The 19,168-nt window shown below is 30.6% G+C and overlaps 1 protein-coding gene across 4 annotated transcripts in view; it reads right to left on the bottom strand.

Moving 5' to 3' along the window:
* Positions 1-473: 473 nt before the first annotated feature.
* The window catches only part of LOC108916920 (segmentation protein cap'n'collar), a 96,991-nt gene continuing 78,296 nt past the window's right edge, over positions 474-19,168 (bottom strand). For all 4 annotated transcript variants that reach the window (XM_018723251.2, XM_018723252.2, XM_018723254.2 and 1 more), the window contains exons 8-11: positions 13,039-13,132; positions 6,320-6,560; positions 4,304-5,072; positions 474-1,859 (exon numbers count right to left, since the gene is read on the bottom strand). In XM_018723251.2, coding sequence (XP_018578767.1) covers positions 1,710-1,859; positions 4,304-5,072; positions 6,320-6,560; positions 13,039-13,132 — 1,254 coding nt within the window. In that variant the 3' untranslated portion in view covers positions 474-1,709. The remainder of the gene's footprint in view (positions 1,860-4,303; positions 5,073-6,319; positions 6,561-13,038; positions 13,133-19,168) is intronic.

The raw sequence follows: 19,168 nt of genomic DNA, 5'->3' as shown, positions 1-19,168 counted from the left end.
TTTCAGAAAGATAGATTTGAAGGTATTGGTGCTAAGAATCTCCAAAAAAAATATGGCCTTTTTGAGAAAAACAAATTTTTTTCGAAGATGCACTTTTTTGAAAAAATGCATTTTCTGCCGAACAATGCATTTATTCACATTTCTGAAAAGGTAGATTTGGAGGACTCTATTCCCTCTATCAGGTAAAATAAGAATTACTTTATCGTGTCAAAAAATAAAAAAAATAACTATAACTATGCGTCTGAGGAAAAAGAAAAAATAGGGGTGCTCTTATTTTTGACCTAGAACAATAAAAAATATTTTGCAGTAGCTTGGTGACAAGTCCGCATGGAGCTCTGCATGATTTGGGATGGAATCAGCCTATTATCATTTTCAAATTCATCCATTATCGAGTTTATAATTCATTTCCTGTACAATATTTTAATTTTATAGATGGGGCAATTAAATTACATACTGAAAAAATAAAAATGCTGTTTAAGATATAATTTTATTTATATATTTACAAAACTGAAAGAAAAATTATGATGTGAGTAGTACATGCATAAAAATAATATTTTACAGCAGTGGATCCTTAAATTTCATTAAGTAATAAGTAAATATCTGATTATTGGAAAAAAATATAATTAATTGATGAGATCTTTGTTGGCACCATATATTTAAAAGTAAATTGCAAAATCGGTATCGAAAAATACAGTTATCAATACATCGAATTTTTAAAACTTATTAAAACGATGATATAAGCCTCATGGAAATGTTTTATGTTACTTTCAACTGGTATAATCAGTTTACTTAAGCATTATGTATTAAAAAAACGTCAGCGGCATCGCCCCTGAAAAAATTTAACGGGACATATATTTACTGGTGCTGAATATCTCAAGTAAAATATTGAAATAACGTCTGATCCAAAGGTGAAACCGTTTCATAGTAAATTGCAGGAATTTTAGAAGTACTTCTAATACAAGAACCCTTTGGCAAATTTACGTTCTATTTACTCGTTTGTTACATTTTATTTCGTTTACAAATATCAGCCATATAGATTAAATATCCCAAAACATTAAATATTCACAATTAATTATAGTATTAAAATGGTGCAATTTACCACTCGGGATAATTTTTAACTTCCCTATTCATATACTATATAATGTACAAAACCTATACTGTTTATAAAAAATATCAGCCTACTACTTTATTTAATACATTATTTTTAGAACCTCGGTACCTACTTAGTACCAAAAAGTCAAGTACGGTTACTACACAATTAAAATAACTCTAATGAAATGATTACTATAAAATCACATACGCTCCTTAAATGACAAAACCTGTTCCAACTTTACTAAATATGCTATATCTAACAGTAAGCTCCTACACCAATTTCAGTCAAACACATTTCACTCACTGTTTATCTTAACTACTATATACACTAAGATTTTTTTCTTTCTTTTTTTCTTTTTTCTTTGAAAAGGCATTATCATCACCTGAATATGTTAGAAAAATATAATAGGTTTTTTAAAGTAAGAAGTTATCGACCTTTGTACAAATACTAAAATCCGTATTATATTTTCAAAAGCAAATGGTATTTTCGATGAGGTATCTTTAAGGAAATTGCTTATTTTATAGTTTACAATTTAATTTGTATGTCTGCATTAAAAAAATGTCTGCAAATTTTATGGGTTTTGAGCAAATTTTCTTCAAAAAATAAATAAGCAACTTTATTCTTTGTTGTTCTGTGGAGGGTCCTTTCGCTCTGGATTTGAAAGTGTCGAGTTTGACCGGGGCACCATTAGAATAGAACCGTCTGCGGATGTCTGCAAACTGTACTGGTAGGGGGAATATTGATTCCCGTCAGCGTCACGTAAATTCTGGAACAAAATTATCGATTGCTAGATATATTTATCAACAATAAACAGAAGAGAAATTGGAAATTCCGCTAATTATCCCTACAGTGCGTTTTTTTAGTTTCGCTGTTTGCAACATTCAGCAATTGCATTTTTTTCTGCATTGTGAGGATACAATCGATGGCTGCCAAAGTAACCATTTCTATCACAATAATGGAATTATTCATTAGTGGTCACAAACATCATAATACTACACACACTGAACATCAATCTTAAATCATATAATAAAAATACCCAGCATGACAGCTGTAAGTCGATTTCTTTTATTATTTGACTTTCAATGCATCTTTTACACTGACGGGTCAGCCCAACATTATACCGTGTAAAAAGGTGCCACAAATATAGCAAATTCTGACAATTTCTTGAAAATGAAATAGGCTTAAATTTTGGTTTGATGCAAGAGCACAAGTCAAAATGGTATTTGAAATGTTTAACAAAGAATGGACAAATTACTTCTAAATATTATAATAAAAATGCTTCTTGCAACTATGTACATTTTTCATGTAATTATTGTGTGAAACCGGTATAATTCTAACTCTTAAATGCATTCATTTTTGGTCCAATAAAAATTGATCGAAAAATTGTCTCAATTCGTTATATTTGTTCTCCTCTTTTTCAATACAAACACAGCTGTATTGGGTCACTGGGCAATAAATCTCAGTTGTTGACAAGTGGTTGACGCATTGCCCAGCAGTGCAGTGCAGTAATGCGGAATTTGGTGTGATTCAGATAATTTTAATTTATTATAGGCACCTTCTATTAATCATTGATATTACAATTGCGAAATGGAGAAATAATATTATTACAACATGGCATTTTGGAGACCTTTTGAAATGGAACAAAATGAAATTTATCATCAATATAATAAAATTGTTTGATGATATAAATATTTAAAATATGTTGTTAGCCAAATGAACATATAATAGAAATTTTCTACACATTATATACAAATTATTATAATTTACCTTTAACAGAAAACTTTTTTAGGGACGCCTATGAAACTCATTAAATTTTATTGTCAGGAGTTTTTTTACATGTTCAACTGACTTCAGAGACTATAACCGCAACACCATATTTTTCAAATATGTAAAATAAAAATGAATGTTAAAATTGAAGGATGTAAGTAAAATTGATACTATTGAATATTAAGTACTTCTCAAAATTGGCCAGTTAGGTATGTTGTCTCCAATTATAGAAGCTAGGTAATTTCTACACTGTTTGTAATACAATGACTATTTCAACTTAACTCACTTCTTGATTAATTGGGTCAAAAATTGGTAAAACCATTGTTTTGAATAAAATAGCATGTGAAATCACCAGACCTTTATAAATTTCAATGGGTTATTTTAATTTACGTTACAGTATAGCAAAAATAATAACTACATTCTCGTATGCACGTGGAACATTTATCGGCTGTCGTTTTTACTTAATGCTTTTATAAATCATAAAACGCAGATTTGCTTGAATTAATCTAATATAGGCGAAAGGTCAAATAAATATTAACCTTTTTTTTTTCTATATAATGTTGATTGAGAAAATAATTTTGCTACATAAACGTTGCTCCTTCACAATAATTATAATTTATTTTTTATAATAGATATAAATTATTTACTGCACAACACAAATCATTGTCAACAAATATTTTTTAACACGTTCATAGAGTTTTGGAAACAAAGTCTCGTTTCTTTAACGGTATTAAAAATTATGATAATCAATACACTGTAGGGGTTTCTATGAAGAATGATATTAAGAAAAAAAATAGAAGGTATAGATAAATTAACGAAAGAACAAAATGTACAGGCTTTTGTATTTATAATTTCCGTACTTTCGTTCTTGGTTTCATTTTGCAGTTCGTTTCTTGTGCTTTACTGAAACGTTCACAGTACCATGTTGTCAGTTTACTCAAACAATATAAATTGAAGAATTGTGCAATATATATACCGGGTTTTCAAAAAGTTTGGAACCCCCACCCCCCACCCTTCTATCTCAGAAAATACTGCTCAAACAAAAAAATGATTAGGATAAAAGTTGCAGGGTTTTGAGTGAGCAATCCAACGGTGACCTTGACCATGACCTTGAAGGTCATTTAGAAGTCAAGTTGAAAATTTTAAATGGAACCATATATTTTTAACACCGGAAATGGAAAAAATGGAAATTAATTATTTAATTATTACTAAAATAATACATATTTCCATTTTTTCCATTTCCAGGGTCAAAAGTATATGGTTTAAAAATTTTTAAAACATTTAAAATTTTCAACTTGACCTCTAAATGACCTTCAATGTCATGGTCAAGGTCACTCAAAACCCTGCAACTTTTGTCCTAATCATTTTTTTTTTATTTTCTAAGATAGAGGGGGGTTCCAAACTTTTTGAAAACCCGGTATGTATATTCATCGTACTGCTTACCTGAAATACATGTCTGTAAAGTTGCTGATACTTGTCCTTCATCCGTTTGCACTCATTCACAGCAAACTCATGATCGCTTATAAGCTTAAGTTTCCTGTCTCTCATCTCCTTAACCTCATCGGCCAAGCTTAGAATCTGATCGAGTTTGCGCTTTCTGCAGTTTTGTGCAGCTACTTTATTTTTGCCTCTCCTTCTAATGTCCCTTATGAGACTTAGTTGCGCTTCACTTAAATCGTATTTTGACAGACGCTCGTTGAATTCATCCATAGGCAAGTTTATTATGTCGTCGACCGCAATTGGAACGTTCAAAGCTCTAGCTCTCTTCTCATCTCTTGTTAAGTGCTCTTCGTCTGACTTGCGTGACTTCGACTTGTCTCTGGAAATAGGCCGTTGCATAACACCAGAACTTTCTGCGGGAAGGTGGTACGTGTGGTTGTGTTGTATGTGGTCGGCGGAGTTCCTAGCTAAGTGGCTTTGCAGCCCGAATTCCAGAGAGCAAGAGTACTTCATCTCGGGTACTCTCGGACCCACTGCCCCTTCTGGTTGATTGGGAATATTGTAGGAAGAAGTGGCGGCATCTCGGAATTCATATTTCAGTGGCGTTTGGGGCGTATGAGCCGCGCTGGTGGCACTTTGGTCTTGGAAGTATCTTTTGCCATACATTTGATGTTTCTTCTGTGCCACAGGCGGGATACGCGCGGAATCTGAGTTGCCTATACCATTGTTCAGCTGTCGACTGGAGTAACTGTAGTCAAACGGTCGAATTTTGCTGAAAATCAAAAAAATAAATAAATATTTACAATAAAAATCAGTACAATGCAGTACCAATTCTTACAATTATAATTTGTAAGAAAATGTCTTGTTACAATTAAATAATCCTTATTATATTGTTAAGTAATCGGTCAAGTTTGGTAAAGAGAATACTAGATGGCGGCTCTCTCAAAAAATCTTCGTTACCTTCGTTTAGAGTATAGATAAGAAGAAGATCTTTTAGGAAGTAGCACCATCTGGTATTCTAATTCATAAGTTTGACTGTTTGTCTAACTGTAAATGTATAAGAAAGGGTAGTATTCGTTAAAGTTATTTTTATAGATCTAGTACTAACTTATAATTTTAATAAAAGTAAAATCGAAAAACAGGTTCCTCTTTATTTATTGTAGGAACAAGGGTGCCAGACGGGAATTTCTAAAACCCTTAAAACCGTACTGCACTGGATCCCTTGACAGGCAATGATTTATTATTTTGTATCAAATACGATCCTACTATAAGCTATGGCTATTTAACAATATCACTACTCCACAGAAATATGGATCAGTCAGATAGTGTAAAAAAAAAGAAATATTTTAATAGAGAGATTTTATACTTATTAGGGGTTAAGGAATAGTTGGATTAAAACAAAACCAAGATGCCCGGCAAAGAATAAAAAATTAAAAAGAAGACAAAGGCATTTGAAATGCACACAATAATTTTTTTATTTCGAGTTTATATGTGTCCAAAACTTTTAAATTATTTCAAAATTGAAGAGTAATTGATTTCTGTGTATGACTTGACTCAACAAAAACATTTTCTCAGGTGGATCATTAGTTAATAAAGTGATAGACCAATTTATATTTAGAGGTTGTTATTGAGATAAACTTTAAGTTTTTTAATTGAATTCTGCAATTATATAGACTAATAATGTCATTACCATATGATAGGCGCCATCCATTAAAGTTCTTTAGCTCAGCAACAGTAAAAATGGTTCCTCGTGGAACACCAATAGCAAATAACAAATTGTTTAATAACATTGCTTCACACGTGCTTGTAAAAATTATATTTCGAAGACACCTGGTCTAGCAGCACCCTTTACAGAAAAACCATCACCTCAACCGTCTCATCATCTGTAAACCTGACATGGGAAATGTTCCAAACAAATGAGAGCCTAATGGTGCTAGGTTCGGATAGTATGGTGGATAGCATGTCATTTATTGAAAAATTTCTGTCTTTACTTAGACTTTCTTTCAACTAAGTACATACCTTTGATAGTCAGTGACGTAGTGTTCGGCTGTGGTATGTCCAGAATCAGACCCGCCGTCACACCACTCGCCATCGGAGAGGGATGGCACTCTTTCGGAGCCCATGGAACTGACGGCACTGTCGCTTGAAGTGTCCATCCTTTCCATGTCATTTCGTGACATTGTTGTGGCACCGGTTGTACCATTCATGCTTAAGTTACTTATAGCATTGTTACTGTCTAACATACGCATAGTATACATTCCTGAAAAATAACATGTCAGTGCATAAAATGTGGTGATTAGGATCGATTTACTTGGCTCATCAATCTTATTTAGATGCGAGTAAAATATGAGGAAGCTTATTCTTTTCTTTTAGAAAACTAACATTGTTTTTTGATGAATTAATTTTGCGAGATAGATGAAGAGGTGGGCAAAAAATGTCTTAACAAATAAGAAATGTTTTGTAAAGTAGGGTAGTTTCGTTTCTTAAAAATATATTTTTCAATACTTTTGGTGAAGAAATCAGCGAATTACAATTCTTATTTTGATTTGAAATTTAATTTTACGAGTTATGACATTACTAAGAGAAAAATTTGAAAAATCACTAAATGTTGGCACGCCAATGGGGTGGCATAATTGTTAGCAATTTCTGTAGGATGTATAAATCCAATGATTCCACGTCCTTCCTTAGAGATCGCAAAGGTCTCTTCGATAATTGAAAGAAATTGGAGGGAACCATCGTTACCAAACTGACCAATTTGTTGTTTTGTGATATATTTAAAAAGTTGAAAAAATCCCATTGTAGTAATTCATGTTTATCTTTTTCTTTTAAACAGTTGCAAGTGTGTAAAAGTAATATCATTAAATTAGTAAAACTTTATTATGCACTAGCTTGTAAAGAATTTAATTTTATGCACAAGTTCTAAAATTAATCAAAGCAATAAGGTAATTATTGATTATTTCCCAGCGCATCAGCAATCAATGGTAGATTAAGAAGTAATTAAATTAAATCGACCAGTTTAATATATTTTATTAAATTATGGAATAATTTATAACTTATTTTTGCACTGGTGTGTAACATATATACTTTACGTATTGTATAACATGCATACAAGTTAATATTTTGTAGTCTTATGTAAAAATCATTTTCTTCGAAAGAAAGAAAGAAATTTCAAAATAGATAATAATATATCCTATTAAAATTATTTTGTATGAACATTCAAAACTAGAAAAAATTACAAAAATTTTTGTTTACACAAAATGTAAGGTATGTCCGCTTATACAGGGTTGGTTGCCGAAGTTATTTTGTGAAAAAAAAGTTCATATAAACGTAGGTCGAAATATGCTTCGTTTCCGAGATACAGTGTTTAAATTTTAATTTTATATTTATTTTTGGTTATTTCAAAGAGCTTTGACCATATTCATTCGAAATTTGAGAAACCTTTGGAGGGATAAATGAGCATTTTTTGGGGTGGCTCGAATATTTCTACTTGTACCAGTGGCGTTCGTGCGAAAATGCCACAACCTTTTTAATAAAAAAATAATAAGCCACTGACTTTTTCCGGTTTTGATATTTTTTTTAGAAATCCGCCATCAATTCTGAGTGAAATTGGTCTCTTCAATTTTTTCGTAGGATAGGAAAAAAATAAAACATTTAATTGCAAGTTGTGTATTTTTAATTTCTATTGATACATTATCTAGTAGATTGCTGTCAATATTTCTAAATGATATACAACCATCAAATTTCGAGTCAATATATTTAAAACTCTTTGAATTAATTAAAATAAAAATAAATAAGAAATTAAAATTTAAACACTGTATCTCTGAAACGAAGCATATTTCGACCAACGTTTATATGAACATTTTTTCATAAAATAACTTTGGCAACCACCCCCTAAGATATTTCGCATTTATTTACAAACACCCTGTATATTTGCAAAAATAGTGCACAAAAAATGGCATTTTTGTGTAATATACAAAGCTCTTTTCTTTGACAAATTTATGATATATTTTTCTCAACTGAATTTTTTTCTTCTAATTAGATAAACGTAGGAAAATGCAATACTCTTTACAAAATGGATTCTACCACTTCTGTTTTAATTTTTATCTTGGTTATTTATCGATCTTCAAAAGTGACGCCATAAAAATGGCATGATATGTGTCGTAGACGACTGCGGAATTTGTAAATAACGGGTTTTGATCAACAAAATCGACGTAGTTTCCGCCAGAGATATATATTTTCTTATTAGTACTTATCAGTACAGAGACAAATTTATTTTCCGTTTTAAGTTCTCAAATTTCATAATTCTGGACTGCTATTACAAACATTGTAATACGATGATTATTTAAATTTAAAACATAAAGCAGGCTAGTACGTCGAGTCACCGTTGGCGTAAGAGTGTACGAAATTAAGTTATTTAATCAAGAGGGGGAGGCTTAATACAAACGTAAAAATAAACATCCTAACATCTAAATTTTAAAATATATGAACTAGTTAATATTCATCATCATCGTCAGACAAACATTTGTGGAGATAAAAGTATTTAAAAATAATGATTTATCATCAACTTATTCTTGACATTTGACTGGGCAAAAAATAGAGAAACAAATAAGGGGCATTATTACATGTAGAAATTTTTTGTGCAGATAAATTAGTATAATCATGCAAGTAATTAATTCATTATGATATGACAAATTCTAAAAATGATAGCAATAGCTTTCAAAATGATTTCATACTTTATTTTACGACGTTTTAAATTGAGTCGAAGTTTCTACTTTTAGTCACAATATTTATCGTTTACTTATCTATTTAATCTATACTGTACATCGACCTGAAGTAAAGGTATACTCGTATATTACTTTAAAATGTTTTATTTCGACTCGTTAAATTTGCATAGGTGTTCAAATTCCACATGTAAAGGTTTGTCTTACAAATGAATTTTTCGGGTTATATAATAAAAGTGAGAGAATTCCATACACATTTGAAAAACTGTCAATATCAAACGGAAATTTCGTCATTATAGGAAAGATATACCACATTATCACGAGCCTACAACATGGCAATGGTAGATTTAAGGCTTATTTAAATATTGATAAAATGTAAAACTTACATGTGCAGCAACAACAACAACAACAAAGTCTACAACAAATTACAACAGCATATCCAAAGGTATTCTGCATTTCCATGGATTTTCCGAAAACAGCGTAAAACTTGTTGCACATTGTCTTAAAAACTCACAAATAACAGTGAACGGTTTATTTAATTGCCTTTATCTATTATCATAACCGTGATGCGAACATAAATTAATTCTGATCATACCATAATATCACTAGCACATTACATATTCGCGAGTATAAATAGTGGCTAATATTATTTTCTTACGACACAGGGTCTCAAAAAAATGCTCGGCCTATTAATTTAATCAATTGAAATACACATAACGTGGAATATACATATATAAAAATAACTACGTATACTAGCCTATTTTTATTTTTGTAATTTAAGTAGTTGAAGTCTAACGCTCCGTGACTTATTATTTGTATAACAGTGACACAGCAAATTTAGTGTGTATTAATGATAATACAAATTTAATATGCATCGTTCCTAATACATCAGAATGTAACGGCTCGCCATAATCATTTTCTTATATATTTTTGACTTGAACTCGTAATTTAAGCGCCAAATAACAGGACCTTGAATGTTATTAATAATATGTTCAGTATGTTATATTGTAACTATTTTAAATGTGTACTAGGGCCAAAATTTAGTTTTCATAAAAAAATTGGCCTGTTCGAATTAAAATGTATATATTTTTTTTATTTAATTTAGTAAATTAATATAAAAGTGATACTGAGGGAATTAAAGAATAATTTAGCGAAAAAAATTTAAATTTTCTCTCAGTGGACTTCATGTACGTAAAATATAATTATTTTTTCGCACTAGTATGTAAATATTTTACACTACTGTAAAAAAATAAATTGTTTAGATTTATTAAATATGTTTAGTGCGTTATACTGCAACTATAAATATGTGCTAGGTCTAAATTTAATTTTTATATAAAAGAATAAGGTCCACAGGAATGAAAATGTACGACTTTTTTTATTAAAAGTAAAACATTACTGAAACAAACGAATAGTCTTAATATGACGTTGTGAACCTAATATTTTTTGAGAATAAATGTAATTTTTATACTGATATATATATATATATATAATATGTTTAGTAATTCCATGAAATATGAACCTAATTTTTTTTAGGAAAAAAATGTAATTCGATAAAATTTGACATTTTTATTTTTATCTCATTCATTCATACTGTACGGGAAAATAAAAAAAAACAACTTAACGAAAAATAGTCTAAAAAAGTCGATTCGATTTCTTTTCTACTAGTTACCGTGCAGAGAATTTAATTTTGATATAAAGAGTAGAGTATTTTCTGAAAACAATTTGTAATTGTAATTATAATTTTTATATTGACGCATTAAAGTATTTAAATGTTGGCTGTGGTTAATGAAATATGGATAAAATATTTCATCTACTCGCAGTTCATTTTTTCGAGATATTACGGCAAATCGAAATATAATTTAATAAAAAAGGTAGAAGCTCGTTTAGATTTTTTTCTATTACTGTGCGAAAATATGAATTTTATGCGTATACACACTACCCCAATTCTAGGCATTATTGCGTAAAATAAATGAATTTATACATATACAGGGTGAGATATTCATGCCGTTAACATAGTAAAAACATTACCTGCATATCATCAGAAGCAAAAAAATATAAGTAAATAGTTCTTTAGCGGTGTTGGGTTGTAGCATAAAAAAATATATACTCCATCTGATCAAGAAAATACATACTAATAAATCCGTTTAACTGATGACAGCGGAAGTATGCATATTTAAATATTATTTAGATCTAACAAAATCACAGATCGTGTGTTTGTTTCTATAATTACTAGAAAAGTAGTTCCAATGCACAAACTCCCCAAAACATGTCATCCGACGTTTTGAATAAAATTATGGAAAAATAGGAGACGGCATTGTCTTAAGAAACGAATCGCTATTTGAATATTCAGATTTTAATAAATGCATATCTTAACGATCTCCCCATGCAAAAAAAAAACAGAAACCATTAGCATTCGTTTGTGAAATGGCGACGAACACGCTTCTCCCGCTGAAGTGAATGAATGAATCTAGAATACAAAGCAGCTTACTATTATGTTGATCTGAAAATGAGAAATGAGAGCACGCAAGGAATAAGCAAGGGAGGTTTGTAATTGGTTGGTTTCTGAGTGGTAGGATCTGCCCTAATCATTAATCATTTCACCCTAAGGAAAGACTAGATTACTTTGATTTCTAGCTTAACGAAAAAAGCGCGGCGTACGCCATCTTGAATTGCTTAGTTCATAACATTTTGCCGTAATACCAACCCGGGAATACAAAATTAAATACAAATGTTAGTACATACTATTTATGGGGTAATACAACGGGGGTATTTTTAACAATTAAAAATATCATTTGCAGCCATCCAAAATGCAACACCTTTTTCACTATTAACAAATGTCAAATTGGTAGGATCTTTAATCATATACCTTCAGTTGTGCGATATTTAAAAGAAACAATAATCTCAATTTTAATTTTTAACTCTGTAAAAGCATGAATATCACCTTTTTCATATTTACACAATATTTTGTGTTAACGATGAATATTTTTATTTCGGTTAAACTATATCTTGAGTTAGAAATAGAACTGTATTTGGGATCATAAGCCTCAAACGCAGAGTTCAAATTATTATGGTAATGGACGAATAACAAAAATATATTGCGCATTTAAAAGAAAAAATGTATATCAAACATCTGATCTTTCTTAGAAACAACTTAAAAACGCGTCATTATACAGTAAATATTAGTTTTAATCCTATATTGTACTCAGTAATTTGCGGTAAAGCCCTTCACCTAATTATTGTCTTATCTAATCATCGTCATAATATATATTTGATATGTAGTAATACAAAAATATATCATAACGATGAAAAAATAAAACTTACGTTTAGAGGATTTCTAAAGGCGTGCTTACACCTAGCGACAAGATTCTCAACGCGTTGCCTGATCTTAATCAAAGAATTTTTTCATACAATAAGTAGTTCGTTTGAGAAAAGATTGATGAAACCATTATTTATACTTCACCATTGCGATTTACAAGAGATATGTTGTCTTTGCAGTACAATTTCGCCCACCTACTTTTTTAATACTAGTGGTAAATAAATTCTTCTGTGAGCTGGATAAGAAGTGAATATAAATTTATATCCCAAAGTCCACAATGTTATAGTCTTTCCGATCAATTGAAGGCTGACAGTATGTCCCAGGTTCGGTCGCTGACGCAGCAACTCGGCATTGAAATATTTAAAAAACTTGTTCCCATATTTATTTACCCATACTCATATACAGGTCTAGTCGAACTAAACGTGGAGGTGGTAGAAATGTATACGCCCAGTTGAAGAATGCGAGCGCGGGCAAACGAAATACAAACACAGCTGCATTGAGCCACTGGGAAATAAATCTCAGCTGTTGACAAGTGGTTGACAAATTTCCCAGCAGTGCAGTGCAGCAATGCGAAATTTGGTGTGATTCAGGTAATTTTAATTTATTATAGGCACCTTCTATTAATCATTGATATTACAATAGAACTTCGGAAAAACTATAACAGTAAAAATACATATTATTTAATTGTGAAATGTCCTTACCTTCATTCATAGCCATGTCCATTAGCTGTAAATCCTCGTCATTTAGTATGGAAGAAAGGAAGCCATCGGTTTGGTTCATTTCTGATGTACCATTCTGTAATAGAAAAACTATTTTCAGAGTGGAATTTAGTGCTTTTATACAGGGTGTTAGGGAAGTAATTTTCTTACATTTAGCAGTCGATTATTTGCATCATTTTGATCAAAACAGTTAATTGCAATTGTTTTCGATATTGTTATTATTAAAACAATTAATCGCATATTTGAGGAACATAAAAAGTTTACAGCATTAAAGAACAATTTAATGGATAAAGAAGTAACATAATACTTCTCTACCATGTTTTACTATTTTTTTTACTACCGTGCGTCGAATTACACAGATTTTCACTGTGCATAGTGCATAAAGTAAATGTTTAACAAACCTGTACGAATAAAATGAGAATATTTAAACTTCTCCGATAACGATCGTATTAAAAGTCATCCGACCATCCAAACTGTCAAAATGACAATTTATTCAGTAATAATTTAATAAAATTCATTTGTTAAAATTGTGTGTGCTCGCGACGACTAATCTAAAATATTTTTAAGTAAACTTGATAATTGAAGGTACAAATTTATTATATTTTAACCATTATGTCTTTGTACGGGGTGTTTCGGAAATGTTGTTACAAACATCTGTGCTACATACTACTAATGCAATATGAAGAAAAGTAAAGTGAACATAGATAGCTAGGATTATTTAAAGTAAATGCTTAAACAAGACAATATACGCAAAAAGTTGAAAACACTAAACCTAACTACCATACGAAACTTTGAACTTTTTCCGATTTCATTTAAAAACAAACGTTCTCGTAATGAAGGTTACAGATTATATTTCGTACGAGCTGAATGAGACTTGATATTGATCTCCGGTATAATTATAAAAATTTGTATGTAATAATACACAGGGTGCAAATAAATAAATACGAAACAGTTGAAGAAAAAATCTCTCCACCTTCTTTCCTCACCCTTCAAAAGGGGAGAAAACATAGTTATTTTTTCCTTAAATACCTACGTAGAAAGTTACAAAAATGAAACTATATGTACTTTTCCTAGTACCGACTTTTAGCTTGATTTATTTGAAGCAAATTTAATGTCAGTTATTATTTTTTACATTTTCTCATTAAATTCTGGAAAGAAAATTTTGGCACAGATCTTGTTTAATACGAAGCTAATTTTTAAATTTCAAGCGAATCAATAATAAATTATCGCAACAACCACATGTGGGCAGAAGAAAATCCACATGCCTCAGCCGAAATTCATCACCAATAACAGTTTTCTCTGGACATATACTTTCTCAAAATACTTCCAGTACTTTTTGAAGATGTAAGAGCACGACTATGCATATTCCAATAGTTGGACAGACAGTAGTGGACCTCAGCTTTGGCCTCCTCGAGCACCCGATATAAATCCTACAGAATAAGTTTACTGTATCATTTAAAAACTTGATTGTACAAGGCACCTGTGCAAAATATTCTATTCCAGAACTGAGACAGCATTATTGATTCGCGCAAAATTCTCCAGGATTTTTTTTTTATCAGATACGTGGATCAATACTTCGACGCATGTAGTCTTGTGTAATGGTGGGAGGTGGTCATTTCCAACATTTATTACGATATTTTATGGTTTTCCGTTTAGAATTAAAGCTTTCAATTTATTTTTGTTCATTTCGATGTATCTTTATTGTAATAAAAGCTCTCCTTTTGATCAAAAACTATTACATTTACAAAAAATAAAGAGGTTAAGTTTGTTTCAAATAGATCAAGATCATTTAAACCAGAGATAATGTGGCGATAAAAAAAGTAGAATTTAAATTTTTTGGTAATTCGATGAACAAAATACAATAGATTACCAAAAAAATTATTCATACGATGTCTAAGACCACACCATTTTTTCATTTGAAGAAAAGATAACAGCAAATCAATCATAAAATGTTTAGTTTCAAACTAATCTAAACGATGACAACCGATAAGTTCGTAAGAAATTTTTATTTCCATGTCTGCGTCATACGTACAAAACCGTCCTTTAGCTCCAAATATCATCATAACTGGCAATATTTTTATATTAAGCAATATTTTTTATCTGGATAAATCTCAGAGATTTAAAATCTGTAGTTTAACAAAGGACTACTTTTTGTTAAAATGCTTTAATCTATCTTAATTAAATTATAATTATTGTGATTATTTTATCATCTGAGAGCCCTCAAGTGGTGGTTATAGAGACCAATATACCAGTAGACCTGTTATATTAAATTTAAACATGCTCAAAAATCTTCTTGAAAATTAAGTTACATGAAAATCAATTTTTAATAAAGGAACAAAATAGTTGCAAATATTTACACTAATAGAATCCACTGAAGATGATCCAAGAAGTGGAAAGATCTTTCAAGAAATAGTTGAAGATACAAAGAAATTTCGAGATAAAAAAACCAGTATCGCCGCAGCAAAAAACCCAAGAGAGTACAGTCGTCGTCGTTTCATAAAAAGTATCACCTTGTATATTACTTCTAACGGGTAACTTCTATATTCATTAACTTAAAAAAACGGATAAAATAAATGAGAGTAGGTAATTAAAAGTAGTAATAATACTATCATCATGTAACTCAAAAAAGAAAGAAGAATTTCACATAAACTTTTTATCAGAAATTCATCCGTAGAATTTAGTCGATGAAATTATAACACCCTGTATACAACTGCGAAAAGCTATGAAACCGTAAATGAAAGAATCAATTCAATTTCAATCTTTAGAATATTTTAGTCTATTATAGTGGCAATATGCGCGCGTCAGCATCACTACTTTCTATTTTTAAATTATGTTTCAAATGGTATTTTAGGTATACAAATTACTTCTACTTATATTGCCGACGAAAAATCATCTAATTTGGTACAAATCGCAGAATCTAGTTTCACTTTTTCCTTCAATTATTATTAAAGAGATCGTATCGACCTCTAGCGGAAGTCATTGGATTTATATACTTCATTGTTATGCCACCCTGTCAGTGTGCAAATAATTTAAAATACGCACTGTATTATTTTAATCTACTTAAATTTACACAATAATTTGTATAGTCTGGTACACTTCATAGAAATTGCAATTTCCTATGATTTAATATGCAATATACCATTAACTAGTACATTTTATATTTCTAAAAAAAATTAATAGCGCAATACCACCATTTAAAAATTGATTCACAACAAGTAACGACTACTAAATACCACACCTCTGGCTCTCCCAACGATATCTTAAAAATTTTAAATAGAATGTTAATAAGGTATTACCTAACTGTAGTATAATATACAAGTAGTGAACGTAATTTTCGAATAACATTTAGTGTTTTTTTCTATTTGTAATTAATTTTCCTTCCAATTAATCCACCTTGCGTCTACATTGTTGAAGTAATTAATAATAATTAATCTTATTTAAATTTATGTATGATAAATCTATAATCAGCAGCGTTGAACTAAAAAATGTAGATATTGCCTGTAACTTTTTTCTTTTCTCCAATTTATTTATTTATTTTTTTTCGACATATCTCAATTTATTTATCTATTTTTTTCGACATATCTAACAGTTTCCGTAATCTAATGTTAAGTTATCAAGAAGCCATCTGCGATTTTAATGTTCCTTTTAAATAAACTTTTCACCAAATGAGATAAGACGGACAAATATATCAAACTATTGTTCTATTTTTGAAGGACAATCGGTTACTCACACATGTTTAGACAACAATTTATTTAATTATTCTTATATATTAAAAGTTGTTGCGAGACAAATGTCAGTGAAAATGTCAAACGCCACTTGCCAAAAACTTTGTTACAAATAAATAAATTCATACGTAGTTTTATAAACAATGTGGTACAAAATCGAGGGCGAAACAGGCGTTTTTAGTTTGTTCTACTTTATTTATCGAGTCCTTTTACAGAAAAACTGTATACTTATTAACACTGACAGTAAATTTTTTTAACGAAAAAATCATAAGATCAAGTTATGTTTTCCATTTGTTAGACAGTATTAGTCTTCCAAAGTTTACTAACGATTTTACAAACACCCTATATAAAACTTAGATTCTTTCCGTATTTGCTTTGAGTAGTTGAACTCCTTTTTAATAATAGTGTAATCATTCGATATTATTGTTATACATAGAATTATAATTTATCTTATTATATCTCTACATTTACTGTTCAATTAAAATTTTTGCCATGTTTTCATTATTATTAAATAAAGTTACTTATTAATATATTCGCAACACTGAACCGGTGAACTAAAAGTGATGCATACAATTCATCAATTTCTTTTGTTCATGGCAATGTCACAGTATAGAAAACAGTAAATTCACTGCCTATCTACCCTATTTATAAAAAATGATCCCTAGTTTCAGCTGCACCCCCCTGCCTCCCCTTGGCGACGCCCTTGCACGGGACAATTAAGGCATAGTCTAGCCTGTCGCGACTGTCCGCAAATTTGTTTCACTTTTGTATTTTTTTCTTAAACTGCCAGCTAAATAATGATTTCACGCGGAAATTAAAAAAATGCGGGTCAAATTTTTTACATTATTTCCTTTTACGGTAATATGAGAAAAGTTGGCAAACATCAGATCGCCGGTTTCTACCAACTGAACCCCGTTTCTATCTAAAAAATGGGGTGGCTTTACCAAAAATGAAATTTTGGTCATAAAGGCTAGAGAGAGAGAAGGAATATTATTTATACAATTTATATATTTTACGCAATAATGTTTGTTTTACATACTTTTCGATAAAATGAAATATGATAATTAATTATAAATTATTTGAGAGGACATTTGTCTTGTAAAATGTTATAATTTTATTTAGGTAAGTTTTTATATAGTTTCAAATTCAAGTATATTAAAAATATTTCTTAGAAACTAAATCAACCAATAACAATGGTTACGCTATAGTTGATTTATGTTTTAATTAAGAAAATCGTAAATTTCTATAACAAATTTTAATTTTCACAAATTTGAATAAAAAAGTATATTTACTGCATATCTCTTTTGCCGTTTTACGTTTGGTGTATTGGCAGCGTTCAAGAAACTGGTGGCGCCCTCTCTTAACTGTATGACGCCCTCTCTTAGCTGTATACTTCAGTGGCAAAATAGTGGGAAGTGACTCATTCTCCACAAATAGACCCTTGCGACGAGTAAAGGCAAGCGTCCACCAGGCGGGGCGCATAGCAAAACAGAAATTCGCCTCACATTTATGTTTTTACAGAATATCGTCCTCTACTGGCGCGGTGGGTCGCAACGAGGCGGTCCCATACCAATTAACACAGGCGGTATGCAATGTTTCAATCTAGCCCGTTCCTAGTGGACGCTTACCTTAAGGCGTGTGGGAAACGCGGCTCCATGGGCGTATCAGTTCAGAAGGTTCCAAAAATTATTAAATGTTATTACGAAAACTGACAAAATAACCAGATTATTCTACAAACGTAGACTTACCTCGCTATATCCAAATATCCAACAGATAGGCACTTTTTTATTTATACTGAAATATGTATTCAGCAATTCTGCCCTCGCAGGCAAAGATTACTTGCTACCACCTGCGTAAATTTTTTTCTTTTTTTATTATGAGACATAGCTATAAGCAAGTTGTAGTGAGCGCTAGCCACTACATATTTTATGTATTTAGCGTTTTGTGCAATTGCTAATAATTTTAACATCGTGTCTATATATTCAATGTTTTCCATTCGACCATTGTTGATTTATCCTTTTCTCTAAGCAGATGTTAGTGGCTTTTTTGTTATGGGAAGGCGTTATCCATTACAATCATTGCACCAGGTTTTCGAAAATAGATACAAATCATTTTTCAAATATGTATCTCACTGTCCATATCTCCACGGTAATTTGTTCCTCGCGACTTGAACACGTGTAAACCATTATCCAAAAATTCGGATTCACTTCCGATACGTGTAAAATCGCCACCATTTACCAGAGGGTGCTTTTAGTCCAAGAAAAATCCTTCTATAAATGCTTCTTATCTGCTTATATTCTTTCTTCTGAATAATTTTTCGCCGTTCTACAATTTTGTTCCTTACTATCAGCATACTTTTTCGGTTTCATTTTAAGTATCGATAATTC

This window comes from Anoplophora glabripennis, unplaced genomic scaffold, assembly GCF_000390285.2.
Source record: "Anoplophora glabripennis isolate ALB-LARVAE unplaced genomic scaffold, Agla_2.0 scaffold2, whole genome shotgun sequence".
NCBI classification, from domain to species: Eukaryota; Metazoa; Arthropoda; class Insecta; order Coleoptera; family Cerambycidae; genus Anoplophora; species Anoplophora glabripennis.
The sequence above is the reverse complement of the archived record's forward strand: the minus strand, read 5'-3'. Positions and strand labels throughout refer to the sequence as shown.